Source organism: Struthio camelus, chromosome 11 (assembly GCF_040807025.1).
Source record: "Struthio camelus isolate bStrCam1 chromosome 11, bStrCam1.hap1, whole genome shotgun sequence".
NCBI classification, from domain to species: domain Eukaryota; kingdom Metazoa; phylum Chordata; class Aves; order Struthioniformes; family Struthionidae; genus Struthio; species Struthio camelus.
The window spans coordinates 8,861,242-8,877,573 of NC_090952.1; the positions used below are offsets into that span (position 1 = coordinate 8,861,242).

The window sequence follows — 16,332 nt, forward strand, 5'->3', positions numbered from 1 at the left end:
CAGATGTTGAGAGAAGCTCAAACTTTAAGACACAAGTGCCCCAATTATGTTACCGGGCTACTACCTATAGTAGCTTAAATCTACTATATTAGAAAGATTGCTAGCATTTTCCCCAGCCTGCCATTATGAGGCAAAAAGAGAGATCCTAATAACAGTTGATTAAGTATCTAAAATGAAAGGCTATGATACATGCTAGAGTCAAGTCTAGAAGAATTCTTGTCAGTATTTTAGAAGGTATATATTTATTTTACAAGATCCAGAAGGTTTATGGGAGCATTCCCATTTCAAAAATCATTTCTAATGTCAGCTGCAAATTTTCCCATAGTTCCTTCTTTGACATTTGATAAAGCCACATTCCACCACTCGTTTAACTAATCAGCATTTCAGAAAGCAAAACTAATAAAAAAATCTAAGAGCTGTTCTCAAAAAGGAAGCACAATCTTTTGTATGAAAAGGACACAACTGAAGAGTATAACAACAATACTGTATCTGAACTGAAGTAAAATATCTTTTCCAATATCTAGGCCTGGATACCATACATTTACTTAATGTTACCGTGTCACTCAGTGTGCGCTCTGAGTAGGAGACCTCACTGAATTTTTTTTTTTTTCCTACTACTTGGCTGCCTCTCCAGTTTTAGGATTCCAAAATATTCCAACCCTCTATAAAATAGTGCACCTAAGAACTCCCTTTAGAAGAATTTTAATTACACTATTTTTGAATTGGTGAATTGAGGGAGAGCGCATAGTCAAAACTTCTCATGAAGCACTTGTCTTGTACTAATCTTAGCCCTACTAAGAGGCAGAAACATGCATACCACAAGATGATCTTGCTTGATTAGAAATAAACTAAAGACAAAAGATGACAATCGAACAAGGCAGAAGAGGAAGAAAAGATCAAGTCACGCAACTCTAACCATTCCAGATTAAACTTCAGACAAAGTAGCACCTATCACATAGATAGGAACGTTTACAGAAGTCCAAGGAAAGTTGTTTCTGGCAGAAGTTACGCGAGCATGCTACAAGTAAAACTCTTACATCTCATAAATGCAGCACAGAAGACTTCATTAACCTTTAATAACAGCAGCTTGCCTGTCTCTGTGAGCCATCTGTTTGATTCAGTGTCTGGTTGCAGCCGCAGCAGACTGGAAATACATCTTTCTTTTCAAACACTCCAGTCATGCTCAATTAGCCAGGTCATAAATTGATTGTTTTAATACACTATTTTGGAATGAAAACAACTAAACCTCTTCAAGTTAATTGCTACTTGCACCATTTAGAGTAATATGAAAAATCCATGATCAAATTCTGGAATGAATCAAAGAAAAAGAGGAAAAAAGGGAAGGGAGGGAGACACAAGCCTTTGTTCAATCTGCACTGAAATAAAAGCCTTTACTCTTTCTTAGGTGCATCAAAGTACCCGCTAGAACAGAAGAGATTAAATGGTACGTTTCAAAGGTTACAAAACATTGGCCCTCAGTATAAATAAGGTAAGTTCTTTTAGAATGCCAAATCTGAAAAAAGAACGGACACCAAGAGATTGTTACACTCTCATTGCTAAATAGCAGCAATTAAGATGTATTTAATGTCTCAGCATAAGAAGCACAGCTGCCTTTCTGCAGCTGTCAGACAGATTCGGGGATTAATTAATTTGTCCTGTAGAACTGTTAATCTATTGTTAAGAATACTCATGATTCAAAGCATCACTGCTGGCAGAGCATCAAGTAACACTACAGTAAGAAGTGGCTCCTGTGTTATACAAAACACTCTGGAAATATCTGAAACTGTCTGCCCATTCTTCCAACCTCACGGTTTCTACCTAGGGATGAGAGAAATGTAGCAAGTTGAACAATTTCCATCTTCTACTCTATAGGACAATAAAATGTCTTGTAAATTATATACAGTCATTGGGAAATTCCAGACTAGTCTCCCCTTACATAGGCTTAGCTTGTTTATTGGAAGAACCTGTACTCTGTTTCTTCCCTTCTGTAGTCCTAGGTGAAAGATTTTCTAGACTTCTCATATTTTAGGATTAATTATTAACATAAGACTCAGGTCTTCCTATGTGTTTCACAGAAGCATTAGCTATGACATCTTAGGTATAGTTCAGAGGAAAAAAAAAAAAAGTGTCACTGAGGCTATTTTTCTTCCTTTTCTTCCAATCACCATCTGCACCAGGCCTTCACTAGTAGTGTCTTACTTCCTTCCCCATTCCTAGCTTAATGATGCTAGCAAAAGCTGACAATAAGAAACGTATCTTGGGGAGAAGAACGAAAAGAGTTGACTAGAAAAATAATATTCAAACTCCCAACTGCCTAGTAAAATACTACAGATTTAACTTGCATTTACATCTGTCAGTGACACGGTGGAAGTTTGCATGTGTTCCCGATAACATTTTCATGTGCATATTCATATATATTCAAATATTCACTTTTGTTACATATGCAAAGCATGAAGTTTCATATCACAGCTTCCTACAGAAGCAAAAACATTTTAGAATACTCCTGCTCTACTCTGCCTCAAGCCACTAATACCTTTTTATTGTCACAGTTCACCAGTCCCTCAATTGTGTTGATGAGACGGTTTATGGACCATATACATTTATCCCTTCAGTAGGCAAAAAAAAAGCACATTCTGAAAAAAAAATCTTGTTTATGTACCATTTCCTAAGATATGCAGCTCTTTCATATTTGACCAACAGGTTACAAGGATAAATTGACTAATATTCCCTCCGAAATACTAAACTGCTTTTCAGGGAATCTGCCACAGCAACAAAGCATGGAGACATTAAGGAAATAATGTTAAAAGATCAGAGAAGTTGAAAAAAATAAAATACTAAAATAAAAACAATTGTAGAATTAAAAGACATTAATTCATCCAAGCATTAAAACTGAGTCTTCAGTAAGTAACTTGATCATATAATCTGCCTCTCTTTCTTCTCCTTTTTTTCCCCCTGCCTCCAATAAGGGACACTTTGGTTTCAACCTTTCTGATCCTCTGGTCTAAAAGCAAAATAACGTCTCCTAATATCACAAAAGTAATAGAAAAGTAAATTATCGATATCTGTTGAGGGAATAAAAAAAAAAATCATACATTGTTACAAACATTAAAATTAACTTTCTTGTGGGCTGTTCTGTAGGGTACAACCTGAATGGTATACTGAATGTTTCTAGCTTTTCTTTCCTGGCCAAGACAGGATAAGATGATCGCATCCTCAGCCTTAACAGATGTTTTGGCAAAGACACACAGATAGTGCATTGGGGAAGATGGTTATTTTTGAGCTTACTGGTTGTTTTATTGACGATTATATGGAATCTTCAAAATTTTCCTCATTTTATTGGGCTACCTTTACTAGACTTTGTTTTCTGAAAAGTTATTTGACTTTATTCAATTTCATTTGGACTCTTTTTCCTCCTAAAAATAGAATTTTAGGTTCATCACCTGTACAGATCCATGCATTCTGCCTTTACTACCTTTTGACCAATTTCAAACAAATTTGATAAGACTAGAAGATCATCTTTCAGATAATTAACTTGCCATAGCTTTTGTCCAAACTGCTGTCCAGGCAGGGCAGAGAGACCTTGCAAGTGCCTCCCAAAGCCTATTAGAAAAGTTTATATTCTGAAAGAGAGAATTAAAAATAATAATAATAATTTAAAAGGGCAAAATGGCATTGCACATTTAAAAAGTTTCCATTAAAGACTGCCATCAACCACAAAATATAGATCTGCAAGAAGCCAGGTTACATTAGGTTTTGGAGTTTACAGGACTAATTTAAAAGATGAAATAAAAATGCCTGAGGTTATTCTCGTAGGATTTGAAAAATAAAAGTTCAAAAATAATATCTTTCAAGTATGTGAGGATAGTTATGGTAATAAAGCAAGTCTTAGGCACACTGAGTTTTTTTCTTGAGCACAACTTAGAAGATGACTATATAAAATTAATTTTAATTTATTACCCAGAGAGCAACTATCTTAGATCAAAATACTTCAATTTAGTTATTCTTAGAAAAAGTATAGTCACCAACATTCACAGTTACAGTAGGTATAAGGGATCAGTCCAAACTAAATTAAATTCTGCTAAGAAGGAAGAATTATGCAAACAACTATAAACTGAGCTTGATACATGACATACATTCTATCTTATAGTTGCTACAATACCATATGGAAAAGGCTTTATTTTTCTAGATTTGTTCTCTAAAAATTTTTAACCTTTTAATGGTCATATAAAATACATCATACCTTAAAATCCATACCGCACATACTTGCCTTTGAAGTCTGTCTACAAAGCTGAGTTTCAGCTACTCTCAGTCCTTTCACAACACTGCAGCAATCTAGTCCCTTTGTAATTTCTTCAGGTGGGCAAAGTACTGAACAACACAAATGTTTTTCTCCCAGTTTTCTGAGCTCGCACTCCAGAGCCCTGTATCTGAGTAAAATACAAGTCACCTGCAGTCCACCAATGTTTCCTAGTCAAAAAACCGTAATTTGTTTTCCATACTGGCAAACAGAATTAAAATTTGGAGATGGTCACTAGCCACTACCCCTTCAGTGACTGGCTTATTGCATTTACTTGCCTTGACTTCAGAGTCAGAGGTTAGTCTTTCTGTTGCGCAAGCAGGCTTAATTAATGAGATCAATCAAGAATACTCCTGCTTTATGTATAACATCAGAAGCTGATAGAATGAAGAGGGTTTAGCTGATAAAATTAAGAAAATTTAAGTTTTGAGTTTGATGTTTAAGTTAGAATTTAATAAGTTTCTATTTCTCCAAGTTGTAGTTACCCAAATACTCACACTGTTCTTTCAATCTCACTAATAAGGTATTTGGAGATGACTTTTGATTATGTTAAAAAATTAACACCATGCACCGTACTAAGTACATTCTAGAGTGAGAGGCAATCTTTAAAAACTTCAGAATAATAAACATGTAATAGCTGTACTATTACAGAACATCGTGTTACCCAAAGAAACAGGTACAGTGACATGATCCAAAGACGACAAGACATATAGCACCATCTTCTTGAGAATTCAAGTTGGCATTTCACTAACTACCAAAGTATTAAAGTAGAAACTTGGCACTAATTACTTGTCAATTTGAATAAATATAAACCCTTACCACATCTATCTAAAGCCCTGAGGAAACGTCATGAGAAACACGAGTCCCATTACACTCTTTGCAGGTTTCACATTCAGGGTACAGAACTTCCTCTCAGTGAACATCAACACAGTTCAAACTGCTACCGTGAATGTGGCTGATATACAACCACTGCAGTAAAACTTACCAGCTGCTACTAGGAGGGTAAACATTTACAGCAGCGCAAGGGAGACAGTAAAGCAGTTCTATCCGAATGGCAGTCAGAAGATGAAAGTCATGTCAATCCCTGGAATTTATAGGGTGCCCCATAAGTTATTGTTGCCATTTGATTTATTCTACCATTCCACTGAAGGGACCAAAGGCCGCAGGCAGCTATTCCTGAAACATCAATTTAAGTAGCTGGCAAACAGTCTACACTGAATGGTGTGTCAGACTGCTAAATTGGCAAAAATCCATCCTAAAAATAAAAAAAAAAAAAAATCTATTACAGCTAACAGTGACACATTACAGCACTGGACAGTACACTGAAACAATTACTAATAGCTCCATTCCTTAAATAAATTAAAAAATGGAAAGAAAGAAAGAAATTTCAGGGCTTGTCTCACCATAACATGTTGCTCAAACTGTATACATTACAATTTGATCAATATTGGATTTAAATATATCATAACTGATGATCGCATCAAAATAAAACAATATCCACTTACTTAATTATTCACCTAATGACCTGTAGATGAATAACCCTTAGTGTAAATATCTGCGGTAAGACAAAGTTAAACTTTTCCATCCATTCCACCTAATACAGAATTTCAAATCATGCAAATACTGTCTAGAGAGACAAATTATTTCTAAGAAGTTCCCCACTTTTTATATTCCACTTTATTATTCTTTTCTCCTAAAGGTACCCAGAATAAAGGGGAAGCAACACTGAAGAATTAGCAGAAGAACTGAGAATTTTCCTGAAGCATGGCAGGTATTCCTGAATTCTAGTAATTTCAAAACAAAGGTATAACCTAGAGCTTTAAACCTCAATTCCTCAGCTAGAACATTCACTGGTAGTATGACGTGTCGCTGCGATCATCTTGACTAAAACAAAAGCACAGGGACACGTTCAGCGTGAGATACTGCATCGCCTGGCCGAATCTTTTCCAGGATAAAGGGGCTGAACTTTGATCTCCTCAGAGAGAGGAAACGGCAATTCACAGCCTTAAGATACATTTGTAATAAAAAATACTGACTAAATTAACAATTAATATATTATTTCTGAATAAGAATCCTTGCCTTGCCTCATACTAATAAAATATTTCTCAACTTCTTTAGGGTTTACTGGGATTTACTTAAAAAAAAAAAAAAGAAAAATGGTAGTATATTGTCATAGGAAATTTTGCCTTCACCGCTCTATATCTTCCCCAAGGATCATAAATACATGCAGCAGTGAAAAAAACTCTATAAAAAATAACTTTGCTTTAGAATACTGCTGCCCTTTAAAAACTGAATAACTCATTAAACTTTTACATGCAAACTATTGCTCACATTACCCAATAACAGCTGTTGCCATTATTTAGAGTCATTTCTATAAATATTTACTGAATTTACGTAATCAAAGGTTCTTCATATCCACAATCAAACAACAGCATGCAAGTCACCCTTGATTTTTAATTCAAGGTCTTGAGGAGAGAGAATATTAAAAAAAACCACACACACACTTAACTGCACTCAAGTGGACTGTACGTTGGGACAGATTCCCAAATGATGCAGAATCAGTCAAGCTGAATTTATTATATAAGTTCTAAAAACAGCTCATTGTTTCTGAAAAACACAGTAACCTCTCTTACGGAGTTAAGGAAGGATCCAGGTCTCTAAAGAAGCTAGAACTGGAAATAGTGAACGTAGGATTTAGTATATCGAATTGCAGATGCACTTAGCATTCATTTTAATTACACGAAGTTCAGCTCTAAGATCAAGATCAGTGGATGAAACTGAACTCCCCTACATTTTAGGCACTTCTTCCCCTTTCCTTTTTTCCCCCTCATCACTTTCCCTTTAATTTAGTTCCCTTTGCCTAAAAAGATTGGTAAAACCATCCAGCAACGTGTGACTATTTCCTACAAAAATAATTTTCTTAAGGACAGACCTTTGGCTGGAATAGACTGTCCTAAGTGCAAAACTCATCCCCTACACATATGCTAAATCTTTTCCTGCTATACAAGGAAAAACAGGATTGCAATATACTAGTAGTTTTAAAACGTCTCCCCTTTAGCATACCCTTTCATGCCAGGTTTACAGCAGTATCATTAGTCCAAACACACGCTGAGTCTCAATAACTGTTTTTCAAATCATCTTCCATTAGAGCGCTCTTTATGTAAAGAAAGAACTTAAAAAAAAAAAAGTCAAGCTGTAACAGAATTCTTACTTTCTACAGAGGCCATTTGCCCTGCTACATCACACTCCAATTAAATAATTGTGCTGCACAAATGCACCTCCATCCCCATGTGATGGCGGTCAAAAATACCACAAAAGTACCCATTCTACCTTTACTTAAAAAAAAAAAAATGTTTATCAAGAGATAAATAGTTTAGGTTCTCTCTCCTCCCCTTTTTTAAATGATGCTGCACTTACATCACAGGTGAAAAAACTGTCATTCTTGTCATTCTTCCTCCAAAAGCTAAGCAAGAAATCCAAACCAAGTCCAGGTCTAGAAATAAACTGTATTATTTCTAGATTATTCAACTAGATGACAGGTTGGCAGCAAGCTCTCTGAATGTGATTTAACGAAGAAAACTGTTTTGGTAGTTTAAACGAGTATGTTCATTTGACCAACGCTTTATCCTTGTGATGACACATCTAAACTAGTACTTCCTGCTTATGAAGGAGATCTGATTTGAATACTGGTTGGCATAAGCGATACACAGAAATTAGACACCTGAACAAAATACACTCATTTGTAGAGCTCAGTATCCATTATATTATGCAGTTTTGTCTACTCAAATACACCACAAGATGTAAGTCTCATTTTATTTTGTTAGTTCATTTCACTTTTAGGTCATTTAAAAGCAGGACTTTTGCTTTTACACAGAGAAAACTGAAGGACAATTTCCATTCCAAGTATTTTTGGCTTATAGCCTAGAGCCTTTGTTGCTCTGAGATGAAATAGTCTCAGCTGAAGAAAAGGAAAACAGAAATTGAGTGCAAGAAGAGACCTTTACCAACAGCTACTGTTGGCTTCCCTTTGAAGTGACCTCAAATGTTGCAGCATGTTTCACCTCTTCACCTCCTACCTTGTTCATCCTATTGTTTAGGCCCAGCAGCAGGATTATGTACAAACTATTATAATATAAATTTTACCATGTTTTTCTGTTCTTTTCATATATCTTATTGCCAGCCTGTTGCCCAGAGCAAACTCAGAGCAGAAGAACAACGCTCACAAGATTCCAACTGTATGTATTTTTTTCCTGCTGATGGAGAACATCAATCTTGGTATCTAACTTTTCTCTATTGAAAGTTGTTGTTTTGCAACTGTTTTCATCCTCTACATGAAACATAGGCCTATACCTAAGGCAGCCACTTAAAAGATGAAGAGGCATGACTTCTGCACTTTGCTGACATACCATCTTCTGAATTTCACAGAATAAAATGCTGTAAGACCATTTCCAATTAGTTATTAGCATAGGATTAAAAAAGGTTCCACAACTGGTTTGCAAGTGTGGTCTGAAAGAGATTATTTAAAAAGACTTGCCCATGCCTGACTACAGAAGTTAAATCTCTGTCTTCCTGGAAGAGACCATTAATAAATGAACTAAACAATAGTAGCTCCCCAATTTATGCATAAGCACCAGCTTTTTCTGAATACCTACAGTAAATATCATATTACTATTGTAACATAATACCACATCAAGGGAACTAAACTTCCAAGTCGTAACAGTTATCTAACCTTACCTTCTAACCCAGAAAATGAATAGGAAAATCTTCCAATAAATATTAAGAGTTGCAAAGAAATTGAATGTGGCCATATTTTTATTTCTCAAATATTTCTACAGCTCTTGCATAAATTAAGCTTCCCACTTCATTTCCAATACTGACTAATTGACTGATAGCTACTGCTACCACTTTATGGGAAGCAAGTGTCCTATGAGTTAACATTGCGTCACTAAGGAATTTACATACCCTACTAATTAAGTTCTGGAACAGCATGTTAATTGCTGTAAATGTCTTGAATATTTCTGTAAGGAGCTTGGTTTTCTCCTCTTAAAAGGGCACCCATTTCCCTTAGACCTCTAACACAACTGGAAAAAATGTTATCTTTCCTTTGTCAGGAAACGCCCTCCAGAAGTGAAACTAAGAACGGGCTTGATCTGATACAGCCTAGATCAGTTGCCTCAGATCATTGCCTTCTGCAAAGGGAGACTGAGAGTAAGAACTACATTGGTTTGATTTTTATTTGTTACTGCTTTAGACAGATGTTTTTATCATGGCAGCTTTTATGAAATCTTTTTGACATTCTTTTATTAATTCTTGAGCTTAAATTTTGTAAATTATCCAGTGTTGAGGCTAGAGCATTAGAGAACTTCAAATAATAAAGGAATTTGGGAGATGTCAAAAATAATTACAGTCTCAGTGAAGGGGACATCCAGGTACATGTACAGGACTATTGAAAAATACGGCCTGTAAGGTTTAGATATTGCAGTTCAATAACTGTTTACGAACATTTCCACTATTCCAACTGCTATACAAACTGTATATTGAAGTGCATCTGCAAGCTAGACACAAGTCATTAAGTTACACAGTTTATCCATAGGTATTCAGCCATCCCAGTTATTTCATCCCACAGGTAAATGTGACACAGGTAACACTTGTTTCCTTACTATTCAGCTTTTAAAATTAGAAAGCCAAAACCAAAATTTTCTGCGCAAAGAGTAACCAATTTCTTCAAAAACTTCGCAAACCACATTCGCACTCCTGAAGAAAAACTTACCTGAAAAAGTTACCTGGGAACTACATAGGCCTTTTAGCAATAGCCTTGTTTTCATTAAATTTGGTGCAAATCTTTCCAGTGCTGTCATTGGAAACAGTATTTTCTATTCTTGAAGCAATGAGCAGGTGAAGCTACCTAATGAGAGTTTTTAATCTTTTGCCTTTCCAAGCAGGAAGTTTGAAATTAGTATTTTCATTTGACTTTTGTTTCTTCGTAGATTTCAGTTCGACCAATTAAAAACGAAATCAGTATTAAAATGTTTATATCACTTCTTGACATTTGCACCCTTGCTATGCACTTTCGGTCCACAACTGACTATGTAAAAATACTTGCTTTGCAAGTATAAAGCTAAAGCATACTTCCTGGTAACCACACACGGACCTTACCTGCATCATAGTGACCACATGACATGGATTCAGCAGGTAAATGACAGTCTTGGTAGCAAACTTGAACCCCACCTCCAGCCCAAAGATGAGGCAGACAGCCACCAGTAGCAGATTTTTGCCCCAGCTCTCCTGCTTAACCTGGGGCTGCTGCAGTAGATGGCCCTCCAGCTCCCTGAAATGCAGCTGCCTCAGTTTCCACAAGGACAGAAGGATCTCCACAAAACCCACGCTGAGGAAGACCAAGCTCTCCAGCAGGCGCTGCTGCCCGGAGAGAAAGGCAGCACATTCGGGCCCTCCATTGCCAGCAAAGCTGGGGTCCACCCCCCCGTACAGCCAGTCCAGGAGGTTATGGAGGCTGTAACGGGCCATGGCGGGATAGCGCCTCTTCTCCTCCCCGTCACTGTCCCGGAACAGGTTGGAGCAAGATGGAATCAAAGCCAAAATGCTGTCAGGCTGACGAAACATGAAATGCAAGGACGTCCTCTCTGTAAACTTCTTCCCTCCTAAGCTTCGGCAAACGCCAGCAGCCCGGCTCAGAACAAGGCTAGATTTCGGCTTTTCTTCTCGACGCCGGGACGGTAACTGCAAGCAACAGCCTGCGAGGGGAGAGGAGCTGCAGATGAACGGGGGTCACTGAGCAGCGGTGCCAGCCCGCCGCCCCAAGACCCGTTACCTGCCACCCTCGTTAACACCCTTCGCTCTCCCCCGCCTGAACGTTACCCAACCGCCCTTCTCCCTCCCCGGCCGGCGCTACCACCCGCCGCCGCCTCCCCTTACCCGGCCCCAACGCCGTCCTCCGGCCGGCTTCCCCGCTCGCTCCCCTCCCTCCGCCTCCGCCTCCCGCTGCTGCGCTCCCTGCTCCCCCCGCCCCTCGGGGCCGTGCGGCAGCCCTGCGCGCCCAACGGCCCCCCGCCCGCCGCGCCCCAACGGCCCCCCGCCCGCGCGCCCCAACGGCCCCTCGCCCGCGCGCCCCAACGGCCCCTCGCCCGCGCGCCCAACGGCCCCCCGCCCGCCGCGCCGCGAGCAGCGCCCTCAGGGCAGCGGCCCGGTACCTCAGGCGGCGGGGGCGGACACCGGCTCCGTAAGGGAGCGCGGCTGGCAGGCAGGCCGGGCGCCCCCAGCCGGGGGGCTGGCCGCGGCGGGCGGGGGAAGGAGGAAGCAGCGCTCCCCTCAGCGGCGGCGCGTACAAGGCTGAGCGGGCGGGCTGTGCACCTCCGCCGCCGCGCCCCACGGCTCTCCCAGCCCCTACCCAGCGCCGTAGCATCACCCCACCGACGTGCCTGACTCACACCGAAAAATGGACGAGCCCCCTGGATTGGCTGCGCTCGCCCGCCCGCTCCTCCTTCCGCCCGGGCTGCTCCCGCCTCCCGCGGCTGCCTCCTCTACCCGCCTCCTTCCCTCTCCTTCGCCGCTACTTCTTCCTCCTCGTCCTCTGCTGGGTGCCCCTTGCTCTCCTTTCTCGCTCGCTTTCCCCTTCCTCTGCTGCTTCCTGCCTGTTGGCTCTGCTTTCCCTCAGCTGCCTCTCTCTCCCTCTCGACGCCAGCCCCCATGAGACACCCGGGGGTTGTTCTGGAGTCCTCGCTCGACCCAGCTACCTTCCCTACAGTCGGCGGAGAGGAAGTAAAAAAGCCAAAAATAGTCCTTTCTGCGCTGCTAGGGCTCTGGCTCCTGCGCTGCTGGCTTCGCTGGAGCTGTGTGCCCACAATCACAGGGCTGTTTGCTGAGCTGCTTTCAACAAGCAGCTCGATAAACTAGTTTTGCAAGTGTCATTGCAGCAAGCGTTAGTCAGTTGAGAAAGTGCAGTGGCTTCCTTACGGCACGGCACAGCACGCCGTGGAAGGCCTAGCTTCAGAGGGGCCTCAGCTTGGCCCCTCTCTGCAGGCACGGTAAGTACGTGCAGTCAACTACATGTGGAAGTTGTGGCCACACGTAACATGTACAATACAGACACGGCCTAGGTGCATGCGTAAATGATTTACGCACGCATACCTGCAAAACTGAGCCTTTGCAAAAGGAAGCCCAGGTTTGGCTCTTAAAGCCAAAGGTTTATGGCTTTGTGAAGTAATTGTACTGCAAATATGCAATTCTGTTTCTCTTGGAAGGACAAAGGCAAATAGAGAGCGAGATAGAAGAGTGGATTAAGGAGATGTTGTCAAGGTAGCTAGAACTGTAAGCGAACACACCCTGACAGCTGTCGTATTTTATAGATTTCACTTTGGAGAGCCTGCCCATTCCCTGGGTGCAACTAGTCATTTCTTGTTCAGTAGGGCACTATATAACAGGTGTTGTACTGGGAACAGTTTGTATTACTGTTTCATTACAGCCTGTGCGTGACAATTATTACAGTTTTAACAGTAAATCTGGAGTGCTCAGTTTATCAGAAGCACATGCATTTTATTTTGGGAGCTTGCGTTATTACAAGTGAGAGAATCCGACAGACTTCTTTACGTAGATTTAAAGGAAAAACAGACCACGTTTCAAAGACTATAGCTATTGTAAGTTTCTGGTTATTGTTAAACTATCAGTTGTCAAGGATATTCTGAGGACTGTCTACACTAGGTACACTGATATTTCAGAGACATTTATGTTATATGAACTCTTGAATTTCAGCACTGACTATGATTTTTTTTTTTGCATATAGGCAAGTAATCCAATTTCTTGCCAAAATTTCACAGTTGTAAAATGGTGATAATAATGCCTGTGTTGCAAGGATAATATGACAAGTGAAATTTGCATCTGAAGGAAAAAAAATTGTTTATGAGCAGCAAAACTCATTTTTTCCTATTGCTATATGTTTTATATTTTCTTACCTCAATATTAGCAATTCCCTGATTCTTCCCACACAACCCCAACTCCCACCTGATTATTTGTTGTACCTCTAAGCGTTATCAGCGTCAGAGGCCCAAAAGCCTGTCTCAACAGTCCCCTGCTTCCAAGCTTCCTTCCTGTCTCCAGGGGCTTCGTAAATTTTCCATTTTCTTACCAGACCCCTCTCAAAAGTGAAGAGGTTTAGTAGCTCAGCAGTGTAGGGGGATAACAACACCTCATACCTCTGTGTGTTCTGAGAAACTACTGGCTGCTCAAAACCAGCATTCCAGCTCAGGCTAGTTCAAAAATACAAATGCACCCATGGCCTTGTCACCAGCCCATCAAAACAGATCATTGCTGTACTCATGTTTTGGTCTTTTTCTCACTTGCTCACACGTTTAGATCTCTTGCATGTACCCAGTTATGAGGAAAGCGGTTGGTAGAGGGTGACTGCATAAGACTCATTTCCTTGTGAAAGCAATCTAAAGAAATTGCTATATTTGAGGTAAGAATGCCTGACAATGTATTGCTCTTCTGATTGTAGGTCACTTTCTCTTCACAGAAGAGGAGTTCAGGAAATGAGAATTCCCAGAGACAGACTACAGACATTGCAAAAGGTGAGAGACAAGATGAAACACAGATGCAAGGTACAAAGCTGTCTGCCATTGCCTGTAGCAGCAGTAGCTGTTCTACCGTATGTGGCTGAGGGAGTGGAAAGAGGTGCATCTGTTCCAGGTTGTTCAGCACAGTAGATGATCCAGTCGGTAGACCCTATGAGAGAAATTGATCTGTGCTTGTCTTTATAAGCAGTGTTCTTATGTTTTAGAAATATGGAAAGAAAAGAACTGCCAAACTATTGGCATTAGTGCTATTTATTGTGAGGGGGATCTTGTTATGATTGTTAAATATAGAAACCTTGCAATAAAGGTTGCAATAAATCTATGGAGAAGGAATATATATGTATCAACTTATTACTTTTATATATTAAATATATGTAACTTTTTTTTTCAACAGCACCATATTGTTTATTCTTGTTAAGATTGTGATCCACTGTAAATTCAAGAGATCTGTGTTCTCTGATCTTGATCTACTGGGTGGCTTAGGCACAGTTTCTTGGTTTTGCTCCATTTCAGTTTCTTCAGCTTCTTTGAGAAGCACTTTGAAATCTGTGAATAGAGTATTATTGACAGAACACTAAGCCATTAGCCTTTCCTGTTTGTTAACCATTTCTTCTCTTCCTTTCACTAAGTAATTTATGTTCTTTCTAAGACCCTTTGTAAACATATTTATCACATATGTCAATAGAAATGGAAATGGTTCTCTAAAAGTTGATAAATTCCTGTGACTAGGATGTTTGCACAAGAGTCTGAGGCTTGTTCCTGTATCTAACATGAGATTTGGTTTTTTTCTGTCTGTGAATTCTTAAAATATCAAGGTAGTGAAATCTAATGTTAATCCATCAAGAAATACCAGGGCCCTGTGTGTGCATTAAGTTAAGGCCCGTAGGCCTTAACTACCCTGAGTAGCTTTGTCTGGGACCTCTACCTGGGAGCTCTATTTAAGTACTAGCCTGTGCCCCGAGTCCTCACCCAAGCTATGTTGTGGGCAGCTCTGAACCTGTGCTCAGTCCTGTCCCCTAGTTGTTGATTGGACTTCCCGAACTGACCACAGACCTGACTCATCACTTCTCATTTCTCGGATGATCACTGGACTGTCAACAAAACCCATCACTGTCACCAACCCTGTTCTACTTGCCTGACTCGGAGCTGTGGGATTGCACCCCTGTTGGCAGGGTCACTGCCCCTACCTGTGCCTGGTCACTCTTGGCTCCTGGATTGCCTCCCTTTGTAGAGCCACCCCACTCTTGCTGACAATAAAAAAAACAATTGAAAATCAATTTATGTGAAATTGCTCCCACTCCAAAATAAAGCTCTGATTCTTTTCTGTTCCTAATATATCGCTTGCAAATTCCCATTAACTTTTGTAAGTACAGAAGTAAAGGCAAAGCCTGAAGTTTTGCACATGGTAGATAGAATCAATAACCATCAAAAGTTGAACTTCAAAGCAGAAGAACTGAAAGGCTAAAGGATATTTTCCTTAGCACTTATTCAGTAAAGCATTTAAGCATAGGCTCATTTTCAGGCTGTCCTTAAATCCCCTGAATTTAAGTACATAAATTAAAGGCTTTCCTCTGTCAACATCTAGCTATATTTCTGTGCTTTAGAAATGTGATTCTAGACATCGGTATGTAGTTACACCTATACGTTTACTAGAAACTGTGTATCCTTCTTGTCATGTAAAAATGGTTTAAAAAAAAAAAAGAACAAAAGAAAATAGTATTTTAAGTCTTAAAATAATGAGGAGTAATGTTCCTGGGGAACAATTACACTTACAGTTATAGCTAAAGACATCAGCAAAGTTACATTAACAGTGAATCTATAATTTATCCTGCAAGTTTATGCACAAAGTAATAAAATTCTGATAATTAGTAGTTGATTAAATTCTTTGAGCTGATGGAAAACTAGATTATTTGAAGCACCAGGATGAATGTTTAATGCTTTATATATAATCCATGATGTCTTATACAAAATGCAAAAACAGATGACCACAGCTTTAGGAAAACATCCATTAAATTGTGGATACTAATATTAAGATTTAAAAAAATAATAATCTGGGAGGGACTGCCATTTTAGTAATGGTTGAAGCTGGCCCCAATTATCAGGGCTCTGAGCACGTTCCTCCCTTCCAGTGTTGCTGGCTGAGTTAAGGAGTTCTGCTGAGTCCAAGATCTGCTCCTTCATGGATAAGAGCTGTTGTGAAGAAAGCTAGATGCAAGGGCCTGCACCTTCTTTCTTTTGGGAGCTGCTGATAAGCTGAAGCTTTATCGTTGGCTCTCAGCTGCGCTATATCCTAGTTGTGCAGCAACTATGTCTGTGCCCAGCCTTACCGCCTTGATTCTGGCCCTGATTTGTACCCACTGGCTTGGCTTCCTGGCTTGACATCAGGCTCACCTCGTCCGTGGCTTTCTGGGTGACCTCTGGGCTACAACTGACTCTGGTCACTGACTCCAG

General features: G+C 40.0%; 2 protein-coding genes and 1 long non-coding RNA gene across 8 annotated transcripts in view; 2 read left to right on the forward strand and 1 right to left on the reverse strand.

Moving 5' to 3' along the window:
• The window catches only part of TMEM164 (transmembrane protein 164), a 42,425-nt gene extending 30,549 nt beyond the window's left edge, over window positions 1-11,876 (reverse strand). For 2 of the 6 annotated variants that reach the window (XR_011143445.1, XM_068956945.1), the window contains exons 1-2: window positions 11,745-11,876; window positions 10,454-11,049 (exon numbers count right to left, since the gene is read on the reverse strand). Coding sequence is in view for 4 of the 6 variants with exons in the window: in XM_068956945.1 (XP_068813046.1) it covers window positions 10,454-10,918 (465 nt within the window). In the remaining 2 variants the exon portion in view is untranslated. Of the gene's footprint in view, window positions 1-10,453; window positions 11,050-11,230; window positions 11,260-11,505 lie in introns of those variants that run through there. The other 4 variants (XR_011143444.1, XM_068956943.1, XM_068956944.1 and 1 more) reach the window with 3 other exon arrangements.
• On the forward strand, window positions 1,198-9,094 carry LOC138068727 (uncharacterized). Its single transcript, XR_011143446.1, has 3 exons — window positions 1,198-1,489; window positions 5,997-6,068; window positions 8,478-9,094. It is a non-coding gene; the product is annotated as an uncharacterized lncRNA (long non-coding RNA).
• Window positions 11,877-12,214: 338 nt separating the features above from the next.
• The window catches only part of ACSL4 (acyl-CoA synthetase long chain family member 4), a 66,595-nt gene continuing 62,477 nt past the window's right edge, over window positions 12,215-16,332 (forward strand). Inside the window, exons 1-2 of the mRNA XM_068956918.1 lie at window positions 12,215-12,339; window positions 13,806-13,878. The gene's annotated coding sequence lies outside the window, so the exon portion shown is untranslated. The remainder of the gene's footprint in view (window positions 12,340-13,805; window positions 13,879-16,332) is intronic.